Source organism: Triticum dicoccoides, chromosome 5A, assembly GCF_002162155.2.
Source record: "Triticum dicoccoides isolate Atlit2015 ecotype Zavitan chromosome 5A, WEW_v2.0, whole genome shotgun sequence".
Lineage (NCBI taxonomy): Eukaryota > Viridiplantae > Streptophyta > Magnoliopsida > Poales > Poaceae > Triticum > Triticum dicoccoides.
In genome coordinates, this window is record NC_041388.1 from 411,519,305 (window position 1) to 411,531,115 (window position 11,811).

Consider the following 11,811-nt stretch of genomic DNA (forward strand, 5'->3'; position numbering starts at 1 on the left):
TCGTGGCGGCTAGGGTTAGGAGGCGCAGCCGCGTGGAGAGACGTGGGCTCGACCCACGTCCGAGTCCGTGACAGCCCACGATCCGCGCGTAGGTGTGAGCTCGGCTCGGCTCAATCCCGCAACCCGCGGCGCGGCGCGGCGGGCGGCGGAGGAGGAGTGCGCGTGGGCCTCTTCTCTTCTCAAGCTCCAATAGCATGTAGAAGAGAAACCCTTATAAACCACTTCAACTCTCCTTCCACTTCCGGGGTGGGACTAAACTTCCCACCACACCTAGTGCCATATAACCCACATGGGCCCTTAGAGATTTTTCAGAAATTGCAATATGGGCCTAGAGCCCATCCCAGATTTCAGCAGTGTAGTTGTTTCACCTTGTCATCCAGCTGAAACCTCAGGCTCTCGATTTCCCCTGAAATCGCGCAAGAATCGTCCTCAGAGACCATCGAAAACTTTCATTATCACTAGCTTTCTTCTTCCCACTCGCAGCTGATTCTGGCCAAAAAAGCTCTGCATTCCGACAGCTGCAGAGAATCATTTGTGCATTCAGCAAGTAAAATGTAACAAAAATGAAACATGCATGAGATATGACGCAAATATTTTCAACTATACTTGCTCATAAGGGCGTTGTGCACTTCTAGTTTTATCAACCAACTAGCATGGCAAGATGATGGTGAGTGGTCTGATGTTCATTCTTGAACAAAATTCTGCTATTGGCCGCCGGAGACGTTCCGATGCGCGATCCCCCACACGCCTCCTCCTCCCACGGTGGCCGCCGGCGCCCTCACTACCGTCGGTGGCGGGATGGGATTAGACGGGAGGCGGAGAAAGGCGCCTCATCTCCGTGGAAGGTCACGGCGGCGAGGATGCTGCGGTCCGGAGAGGGATTTGGGGGAGAGAAGCTGCAGATCGGCGGGGGAGTGCAGAAGAGGAATGGCTCGACCGACAGACTCCAGTGCCCATCTGTCGCCCACATACACAGTCGCGTGGTTGGGCCCACGGGATGCAAGCCCAGGCCCTCTCAAAAACCGGCCCAGATTGTGGATAGCGCCGATCGGAAAGCGGATAATGAAGTGTACGTCTTCGCTTCCCGTGTGTGCCCGTCTCTTATCTCCAACAGTCCTAAAAAAAAGTCTCTTATCTCCAACGGTCCGAAGCGGAACACGACGGCCGCCACGATCCTCGCCGCCACGGCCGGGGAGAATCGAGGATGTGCGGGCCGCAGGCGAGCGGCGCCACGGCTTCGTGAGTGGTGGGGGCGGATGGACACGGACGAGCACCTCTACCTGCTGGGCTCCTGACGCTCCCCGTCTCCCGCTTCGACGCCGACAAGGTCGATGCGCTCAAGCGCCTTCTCGCCCTCTTCCCATAGGTTCGGTTCCTCCCGTCCTCTGACGTCATGGAAATTTGAAACGATTTGCGTGCGTGCGCAGGTAGGCAAGAACGTGTGGCGGCGATCTCATTCCACCTCTTCACGCAGATCACGCAGGTTGGGTTCGGCTCGCGCCTCCTCCCCTCGTCCCATCTCAGGGCTTGGATCCCGACGGGATTTCGAATTTTCGATTGGTATAATATTGCATTGATAACAATATTTGACCTATCTTGATAAAAACTCGGTACTCGTAATGCAAAAATATTTAGTTCCTTTACATTGAATTTAAAAGGTAAGTCAAACATTTACCATCCGTCTCCATGATAATATACGATGATATTACGATCGACAGTTTATGAGAAACAGACAATAAAGATAGACAAACTGATTGATTATATTACAATAAGGTCACTCGCACTGCATAATATATATCACAGTGCATGATACTACTTTAATTACTGTATTCACACTGCATAGCATCATATTATCATTTCATTTATCCATTTGTAGAATCCAATTCCAAACATAAAGTTGTGGATATGATCTATTTCTTATAAATTTTTCTCGTTTAATGTGTTATACTGTTCCACAATATGATGCTACAATCTTCTCTCACATTCTTAATTGCAATGCCGCATCATCGTTTTCCTTAGGTGGCACTGCATTGATACCCTTTATGATACTTGCACCAGGACAGGTCTAAGGTACGATTACTCATCGGCCAGATCCCAGACTCGTCACTGCTTCCTTCTCGATGCTAAAATATTCAGCACTAACAACCGTTGAGTTGACCATTGCCGATCGCTGCCCAAGTAAACTTTCATTCTCTTCAGGGTCTTGCTGCAGTTGCACCCAGGGATGTTGCATCACCTTCCTCAACCTATCAAGCTTCTCCGCAACTTCCTTCATTGATGGCCTATTCGTACCACACATCTCCAAGCATTGCTTCGCTAGCTCCGCGATCTCTTCAAGAACCTCCATGTTGTCTTGCTTGATCCCATCATCCAAGATCTCCTGAAGCTTATTCTCCTTCACTGCAGACATAAACATCATTGATAGGCTCTTCTCTTGGTCAGAGGCATCAAGACTAAAGGGCTTCTTCCCCGTGAGCAGCTCCAGAAGAACGACACCAAAGCTGTACACGTCACTCTTGTCTGTCAACTGGCATGTTTGCATGTACTCCGGGTCAAGGTACCCGCACGTCCCTTGTACAAGTGTGACAAATTGTGACTCATCGGTTGGTGCCAGGATAGAGGCACCGAAGTCGGAGACTTTAGCCTTGTAGTCGCCATCAAGGAGGATATTGGAGGACTTGACATCACCATGAAGGATTGGTGTCGAAGTGGATGAGTGAAGGTAGGAGAGCGCGTCCGCGGACTCATGAGCGATCCCCAAGCGAGTGGCTAAGGGGATACGTCGGCCATGGTTGCCGTGGATGAGATGGTAAAGAGTGCCGTTTGGGACGAACTCATAAACCAACATGGGGACTTCCACTTCGAGGCAGCATCCCAGAAGTTTCACAATGTTTTTGTGGTTGATTTGGGATAGGATTAGCATCTCCTTACCGAACTCCTTCTTGTGTTGCTCGTTGATGGTCATGCATCTCTTGACCGCCACCTCCACGTTGCGGTTGAAAAGTCCCTTATACACAGTCCCATGCCCCCCATGACCTAAGACTTGTTGTTCACTGAACTTGTTCGTGGCTTGTTGCAGTTCTTCCTCTGAGAAGATTTTGAATGTAAGGCCTTGCTTCGACTTCATCTCTTCAAATAGTATGAGGCCACCATGCTGCCGGAAGTAGTTCTGTTTCATGTTCTGTAGCTTCCGTCTCTCTTGGATGAAGCATGCAAAGGCAATAACAATCACAATGATGACGAGCCCAACACTTGCACCTGCATGATTATCAATCCAAATATAGTTATGAGTACCTTTTCAAACTAAATTTCGGCGACTAGTGTCTTGTTTTGTTCTTTTGAAATCAAACACAGTGGCCCACTGAAATCTAGTACTGTTGTTGGAGTTATGTTTTATACCATGGTCCAAACTCCAAACTAAGAATTTCTTGGTCGTTCAAACTATTTATTTGATTCACTTTCGCTTTAAAACTATCATTGGATCAGTTTCTCCTTCAAACGATAGTGGCTAGTTCATTTCACTACTGAGACCAGTTTTGGACGACATCGGTCTTGACAACCTGGATGGTTGTTCTGCCAGTGTGACATCCATGTCATCCAAATACTGCACACACAAAATGACATGTGGCAGCAGCAGACACCGCTTTTCGTTGCCTGATGCACAATCACCTATCAATACCTGACCACTCCGGGGTCAACCTCATTTTTGAAAAAAAAAATCAGTACCTGACCACTGATGGCGGGGCGCAAGCTCAGTGAGCTAGACAACCACTGCCACCACCATGGTCTTCGATGAAGAACAAGCGTCGGAGGCAGTCGTAACCAATATCCGATCTTCCTAGAACTTGGATAATGCCTTGCGGGCAAAACCATTGTCAAAAAAAAGGGCAACCTGGTGCATGTAGCTCCCGCTTGCGCAGGGTCCAGGGAAGGGTCCGACCACTTTGGGTCTATAGTACGCAGCCTTTCCCTACATTTCTGTAAGAGGCTGTTTCCAGGGGCAAAACCATTGTCAAAGTCATGAAATCCAGCATCCAAGAAAGGTAGGGGGTAAAGACATAAATATAAGTAGTATAGCTTTGGAGGGGAATATTGAACATATTTGAGAAAAAAACTGCCAAATCAATAGTCATTTTGGGTGGGTGGTTGGGGGGGTTGAGCTTTCCCTTTTTAGTAGTGATGATGTCTATGCTCACTCAGCAAAGAGAAGAACACACCTACGACTGGCACCGCAGGAAAATGGGGAGACTTTGGAATTGGTACGCAGACACCATTTGCCATATAGTTCCCAGGGTGGCATGAGCAACTGTATTTCCCCTGCGTATTCTTGCAGATCCCTGGGCCGCAAGGATTAGATTTTTCACGGCACTCGTCAATATCTGGGAAAGAAATGTTTTTAGTTCAAGTAGTTATACAATGTGTATACTCATGATCTACATGAGATGGTGAAAAATGTAAGTGAGGTAGAAGGCAGGAAAACGGGAGGTACCTTGGCATCCAGCTGTGATGTAAGGGTTGCCTTTGTACCCATTGGAGCACTTGCAATGGTAACCTGGATCGTTGGTGGTGGAATCAACACACGCACTATGGCTGCTGAGGCACGCATAGGTACTCATGTTCTTTTTAGCTGCCTTGCAAGTCCACGGTCTTATTACCCAGTTCGCGACAAGAGGGACTCCCCCCTTGTATGTCTCATAGAACACTTTGGATTTGACATAGCTGGTGTTGAAACTGAAAGCTGCCTTATCCATCAGTGCCATGTAATTGCAAGGATTGGCTTGCCATATTTGAGTAGTGTTGTAGTTTTCGTTGAAATAGCCACGATAATACTGTATGCCCTTTGGGACATCGGCTTGACAACAGCCAGCGCCAGAGCATTTGCCATTCTCGAGGGTGAAATTCTTGCATGTGGAATAGCAACCTATTACGTACTGCACACAAAACAAACCAAACAATACTGATATGAGATGTCTTTTTTTTGGGGAGGGGGGGGGGGTATATGAGTTGTCTTTAACTAGAGTAACGATTTAAATTAAGAAATTACGTCATTTTTATCTTAAGGAAATGTTATTTTATACTACTAGTACTTGTAGAGAAAGTCTTGCAAATCTATTCACACTGGTTAATGGTAAGAGTTTTCTCTTTCTACGACAAATGAATTGGAAAAGTTTATCTAAAATGGATGGAGGAACAAAAGTCACTTTTCTCTATGCACGGTATCGTTAACTTCAGAAATATTCATCCTAGTTTTCTCCCCGCTATTTGGAAACTTAAGATAGCACCTAGAACTCACACATTTCTGTGTCTGATCTCAAAATAAAATTATGACTGGAGACAATTTGATGGGAGAAAACGTATATGGAGAAACCTAGAGGATTTATTCAATGTAATGTTCACAGTGCATGAATTGATACAATATCTTCTCTACTGTGTTGTGGCCAAACTTCAACTTGTGTGGGAGGAATCAGCACCAGTTCTGAAGGTTAGAAATTAAGTTAGTTATTTCTGAATCTTTGCAAAGTTTTTGGGAAGGATTGTCTTGCCATTAATACTGTAACTTGTAACTAATGCAACGATTTGAGGATTATTGAATAGCAGGAATGTTTTAACAAAAAAGTCTGGGTTAATATGGAACAGTTTGTCCCCTTAAAAAAATATTACTAATAATAATATGTAACAGTTTGGGACATGATCCTGGCCTACATCAGGAACCGGAAGGTTCCTTGCAAAGAGAAATAAGATGGACTTGCTGGAAAAAGTTGGGGCTCTGTTTGTAAGGAGGGTGAGAGAATTTAACCTCTAGCTCCACCAGGGGCTGGGGGGTAGAAGTGCAAGCTGAAAATTAAAGGTATCTTTCAAGCCGAGTCCAGCAGAGCTTTGATGTCATAGAAAGGTCAGAAGAATGCACTGGTAGGAAGAGGTAGGAAGAATGCATACATGCTCACATGATTAACTATCAGATGATAACAGGTGAATATAGTTCATCATTTTGTTATGTAGCATGTTCTTTGCTTGGTTATCTGTAATTAAAAACGGATGTCTACTTAACTGAAAAACACTTGTAGGTTTCATCATCTACATAATGAAAATGGAGCTGGAGAGGTTTTACTCGCTGAAAATTAATAGAAGTAACGGGTTCTTTTTTCCAAATACTCCTATTAATGAAAGTACTTTCACCCGGTTCAGTATAATAAAAATGTTGAAATTACTCACAGAAGAGCTCCTCATATAAGCGAGAGCATTGCATCCGATGACGGTAATTTTGTTATCCACTTCCGATATCGAGAATGGTGTATTGGTGAAGCTCAACCATGCATCAAAGTAATTCATACTGCGAGTAGCTGGGGAGTAGCACTGCCAGGAGAAGCCCATTTTTATCCGGATCTTGTTGTCGGGGACGGAGATATCGGTCACCTCGAATGGACCCGTACGAGGCTTCGTGGTGCTGTTGATGCTCGTGCAGCCAAGGTTAAAGCCGTTGTGCAACGCACAGTGCTCACCGATGCCGAACGGGAATGGGATTGCGACGTCGCCGCACTTCGCCGGGCAGCCAGGACGCTGGCCTGCCCGTACATCGGCCGTGGCCAGCACCCATGTCGCCGAAAGGCAGATAAAAAGAAGCCGAGAACAACCCGGCTTCATCCTTGCGTGAACTAGTGGGTGTGTGGCTGTTTGCCCCTGAGCTCCTTGCTGTACCATGGCGCTACCGTGGGCTATAAATAGATGAATGAACAAAGCAACAGTAGTTCTTTCTCGTTATTGGCTGCCTGATTGACTACCACCTCTTATTTTCTTTTCCTTTTTCTTTTTCTTTTTGCGTAGAGACTAGAGAGCGACTATACCAGTTGACTAGGGTTAAGTGATGAAGTGACACAGGCAAAGCGTAATAGCTGCATTATCACCCCTGCCTAATATGGCCATCTTACTTCCTGGCATATTTGAGACATCAATCCATGTCTGAGTCTGATTTGGCCTTCCTCATCCGGTAGGGCCTTCAGCAAGCAGCTTCCATGACCGCTTGTGTGGTTGAAGATGGAAACGAGCCTGAACCGGAACCTGATTAGGTATGTAATCTGTTGTTATTGCCATTTTCCTGTTTGTTTGTAACCTCCGTTCTTTTCTCCTCTGGATTCGGCAACAGCAGTGACGTGTTGTGTGGTCACCCTCTTGGGGACGTTGTCGGGGAGCTCAGGTTCCTTCCGGTTACGGCACGGCGACGTCTTTGGGAGGCTTGGATCATTGTTTGAAGCATCTTCGTGTGTGGCAGTCTCATCGCCAGTATTTTGGGATCTTTCTGCTCGCTGACATGGTCGACGCTCCACGTCATGGAGCAAGAGGGCGGAGAGCCTCTTCGGTAACAGTTTGGTGTGGGCAGTGCGGCGAAGTCCGGTGGTTCCTCTACGAGACGCGAGTTCATTCTTGGTTGGCTTCCGTGGTGCTTTTTTTTTTGTGTGTGGTTCAGCCCCTCCAGTGCTCATCCTCCCGGATGGTGGCGTCCAATAGTGCATCACTTGCTCATTGTTTTCCGTTGCTTTCTTTGTTTATCGGTTTTTATTTTGATCGGCTTTGTAAGAGGTTTTTTCAACACATTGTATCATTCAGCCATGTGGCTTTATATATAAAGCAGGACGAAACCATATTTCAAGGGTTGCATGACGAGATATATTCTTTTTACAATGACAATATAGGTATCGTTGACATGCTAGATTGTTGATGAATATGTTTGCTAATCTACTAATTAGCCACACTTCCAAGTATATTGTTATTATGCAATTTGGACAGCTTGGCGCCCGTGGATTTCTCCAAGCACACAAAATAGTGTTCAGCGAAATGCTTGTGAGACTGAAGAATAGCTTTTTGTTTTTGGTCGTTTTCACTATGCCGTCGTACCCACGGTAGTGTTGAAGTCTGTCTTTGTATCTTTCAGCAACTCTGCTACATTTAAATTTTAAGGCCACCTTGTAAATGAGCATAATAATAATAATAATAAAAGCTTTTTAAAGGGAAAATGATCATCGAAAGTACTAATATCCAGTTTGTTCTCCAACGAAAACAGTTTTGATCACTAGTGGCGCAAACAAAACGATTCACTTCCTGTTAAAAAGACATTTCTCTGTCAGTTCAAATAGTTGACGACCCCAGACCTTCTAACACGTTTAGTACACTCATTGTTTGGCGGGACAAGAAGACTTGGGACTTGGCTGTCTTCGTGGGACCCTTGGAATTCCGATGATAGTACATTTTTTTTGAACTGGGCATTACCCCTTTCCATTAATCAAATAACAGAAATACAACAGTCATTAGGACACTAGAACAGGGGACGGGAAAGGGGAAAGCGAGTTCAAAGCATCGCCGGAAAACCCACCACAGGAACTCGCCTACGAGATACCTGCTGTGGGGAGAAAACCCGACGACACCTACAGTTCTCAACAACCAACGCACACTGGCAGAATACTATGCAAACTACACGACCCATCAGGGCGAGGACCCATCAGGGCCATATCCTCGCGCAGGAGTAAAGCACAAAAGCAGCCCTGTCCTCCTGGACCAGGGGAGAAAAGCAGGGAGTTGGAGACGCGATTCATCAAGTTGTCGCCGAATCTTCTGTCGCAGCGGCGCAGATCATCATCATATTGCTTGTACTGCTCCTCAGCATCTGCGACCCACGCTCCATCGCCTCACGGTCTGCCCCCTTCAAAAGACCTGCCCAGTAGGTGATGAAGACACAAGCAGAGAACACAATCTCAAAAGGAGTTTTAGGAAGCTTAAACTCAAAGGTTGCTCTGTTTCGATAGTTCCACACTGCCCAGCAGATGGCAGCAAGGCCAAAGGTATAGAATTTAGCACCATCAGGGAGATATATATAGCACCAAGTGTAATATTGCCAAATGTTATTGGGGCATAATTCAGTGCCCAGGACTGCTCCCACCGATGGCCAGATCACCTTGGCAACTGGGCAAAGGAAGAAGAGATGTTGCGCCGTCTCACGGGCAGCACAAAACGAACACTTCTCATTACCAGGCTAATTTCGACGTTTCATAACATCCCTCGTCAGGACCGCGTCCTGAAACAACTGCCACATAAAAATTTTGATCTTAAGGGGGATTTTGGCTTTCCAAATCCACTGGTAATCACACCCTGCCAGGTTGCTTTCAAGCAACTTGTACATGGTTTTAGTAGTAAAGCGGTGTTTAGGTCCAGGAGCCCAGCCAACCTGGTCTGGTTTAGTTGAAGAGATAGCATTCAGCACAGTTGTGCGCATCTCATTCCACATGTTTTCGAGCGGGGGGTTTAGCCTCCTGCGAAACATATCACCAGCCTCCACTCCTCCCAGCTCGCCAACCGTAATCTTAGGCATTTTACAAATGCTAAACAGCTGTGGATACTGAACACGCATAGGGGGCATTCCATTCAAAGAGTCCTCCCAGACTTGGGCTATATTCCCCGAGTTGATCTGGACTATTCTCCCCCGCATATAGTAATCTTTCACTTTCATAATATCTTTCCAGATGGGAGAATCATTGAAGTTGCTTTTCACCGTAGCAACCGTATCCCTTTTCAGGTATTTGGCCTTAACGATATCCTGCCAAAGTCCATTTTGAGTATCCAGTTTCCACCACCATTTCACTAGGAGGCTGATATTCTGTTTACGTAAATCCTTCACACCCAAACCACCCTTGTCCTTGGAGCGACACACTCTGCTCCAACGAACCAGGTGGTATCTTTTTCGTCCCTCCCAACTTTTCTAGAAAAACCGACGTCTCCTCTTGTCAAGTTTTTCAATGAGGGTTTTAGGGAGAAGGAACATAACCATATAGTAAAAGACTATACTAGACAAGGAGGAATTTAGCAGTGTAAGCCTGCCACCTGATGAAGCAGCATTGCCTATCCAGGCTTCACAACATTTGTCAAATTTCTCATCAACAAAGATCCACTCAAGGCATCTAAGGGAGGAGAAACTAACTGGCACTCCTAAGTAACACATAGGAAAGTGACCAATTTGGCAATTAAAAAGATCCGCATAGTAAGAAAGGATACTATTGTCACCCCCCACACACAGGATTTCACTTTTGAGATAGTTAATTTTCAGACCTGACATGAGTTCAAACATATAAAGGAGCAGTTTGAGATTTATTGCAGCAAAGGTGTCATGTTCAAAACATAACACTGTGTCATCTGCATATTGCAAAACGGCAACACCCCCCTCAATAAGGTCTGGGGCTAAGCCAGTGATCATTTTCCCTTTTTGAGCATTGAAAATCATCTTCGAGAGACACTCAACCGCTAAGTTAAACAGGAAGGGCGAGTGGGGATCACCCTGGCGAACCACTTTTCGGCTCACAAAGTAAGGCCCAGTCTCATTATTCAATTTGATGCTCACCGTGCCATTATTCAGAATATTTTTAATCCAACCGCACCATTTATCGTTAAATCCCCTCATCCTATGACATTCCAAAAGGAAATCCCAATTGATTTTGTCATAAGCTTTTTCGAAATCAAGCTTTAAAACCACTCCAATATTCTTTTTGCTGTGCGTATGATGCAACACCTCATGCAAGGACAAGATCTCATCCATGATGTTTCTGTTTTTAATGAAGGCATTTTGGTGTCTGCTAATCAGCTTATCCGCATAGATAGCTACCCGATTATCTAATACCTTTGTAATTAGTTTATAGGGGCAACAAAGAAGGCAGATGGGGCGGAATTGCTACATTTTCTTAGCCCCTGTCATTTTGGGAATCAGTGTAATCACACCATAATTCAGCCGGGCAACGTCCAAAGTTCCGTTATGGAAGGCCTAAAAAATGCGCATGATATCTATCTTAACAAAATCCCAGCAAGCTTTATAGAACTCAGCTGGTATGTTATCAGGCCCAGGAGCTCTATTGCTCTCCATACCAAATAAAGCTGTCTTGACCTCTTCCTCAGAAAAGGGGCGGATCAGATTTTTATTATCTTGATCATTCAATTTTTCATGCTCACCCCAGGTATCAGGAGAGAGGTGGAAAAGATTGCCTGGGGCGGCCCCAAACAACTCCTTATAGTATGAGGTAGCATGGTCAAGTAAATTTTTTGTGCCCTCGATCATACTATCCCCATCAATGAATGACTGGATAGTGTTCTTACGTTTTCTACCATTCGCAATGCGATGATAGTACGCAGTGTTTTGGTCCCCTTTCAAAAGCCATCTCTCTCTAGATTGTTGGAGTCAAAACAACTCCTCATTAGTTAGGATGCTATTGAGCTCAGCCAAGAGCGAAACTCTTCGGCAGCAATTTTCTGCATTAATAATTCCATCTTCCTCTAACTTTTCGATCTCTTCAAGCTCTATGCAAATCTCTTTCTTCCTTTTTATCTCGTGACCAAAAACATGGGATCCCCATCCTTTAAAATATTTTTTGAACCGTTTCAACTTGATATTAAGGATGTCAATGGGGTCATTCGATTCAACAGGCTGCTCCCAAATTTCTCTGGCCTTAGGCAGAAACAATTTATTGCTCAGCCAAATAGGATCAAAGCGAAACTCTTTTTTCCTAGGGGGTTCTGGTTTACCATATTTCAAGGAGAGAAGAAGGGGATTGTGATCAGAAATGTCTCTGACTAGTTTTCGAACCGATACCAAGGGGAATAAATCTTCCCAGGAATAGCTCATAAGAACCCTGTCTAGCTTCTCAATGGTAGGGTGAGCCTGGTGGTTTGACCAGGTGTATTTGCCCCCAAATAAATGGATCTCTCTAAGGCTAAATGCATTAATCACCGAGTTGAACTTATCAATATAGGAACTATATCTCATGTTTTTATTCTTGTCAT

At 45.3% G+C, this 11,811-nt stretch overlaps 1 protein-coding gene and 1 long non-coding RNA gene across 4 annotated transcripts; one reads left to right on the top strand and one right to left on the bottom strand.

Annotated features, from left to right (window-relative positions):
- Positions 1 to 1,080: 1,080 nt before the first annotated feature.
- LOC119301907 lies at positions 1,081 to 7,593 on the top strand. Of its 2 annotated transcripts, none has more exons than XR_005147219.1 (4): positions 1,081 to 1,327; positions 1,428 to 1,483; positions 6,990 to 7,064; positions 7,145 to 7,546. It is a non-coding gene; the product is annotated as an uncharacterized LOC119301907 (long non-coding RNA). The 2 variants fall into 2 exon arrangements; XR_005147218.1 differs by having other exon boundaries at positions 1,083 to 1,327; positions 7,193 to 7,593.
- LOC119301906 (wall-associated receptor kinase 3-like) lies at positions 1,569 to 7,650 on the bottom strand. 2 transcript variants are annotated; one of them, XM_037578901.1, is made up of 5 exons: positions 7,109 to 7,650; positions 6,214 to 6,713; positions 4,490 to 4,931; positions 4,218 to 4,379; positions 1,569 to 3,258 (listed from the first exon to the last, which is right to left on the bottom strand). In XM_037578901.1, the coding sequence occupies exons 1-5, from the start codon at positions 7,506 to 7,508 to the stop codon at positions 2,081 to 2,083; spliced, it is 2,682 nt and encodes an 893-aa protein (XP_037434798.1). In that variant the 5' UTR covers positions 7,509 to 7,650; the 3' UTR covers positions 1,569 to 2,080. The 2 variants fall into 2 exon arrangements, with proteins under 2 accessions (XP_037434798.1, XP_037434797.1); XM_037578900.1 differs by lacking the exon at positions 7,109 to 7,650 and having other exon boundaries at positions 5,798 to 6,343.
- Positions 7,651 to 11,811: the final 4,161 nt, after the last annotated feature.

Coding starts and splice junctions, on each gene's coding strand:
- LOC119301906 (XM_037578901.1), bottom strand. CDS start 7,508: ATGCACTATTGGACGCCACCATCCGGGAGGATGAGCACTGGAGGGGCT. Junction 4,932..6,213: donor CTTATATGAGGAGCTCTTCT/GTGAGTAATTTC, acceptor TTTTGTGTGCAG/TACGTAATAGGTTGCTATTC. Junction 4,380..4,489: donor CATCACAGCTGGATGCCAAG/GTACCTCCCGTT, acceptor TTTCTTTCCCAG/ATATTGACGAGTGCCGTGAA.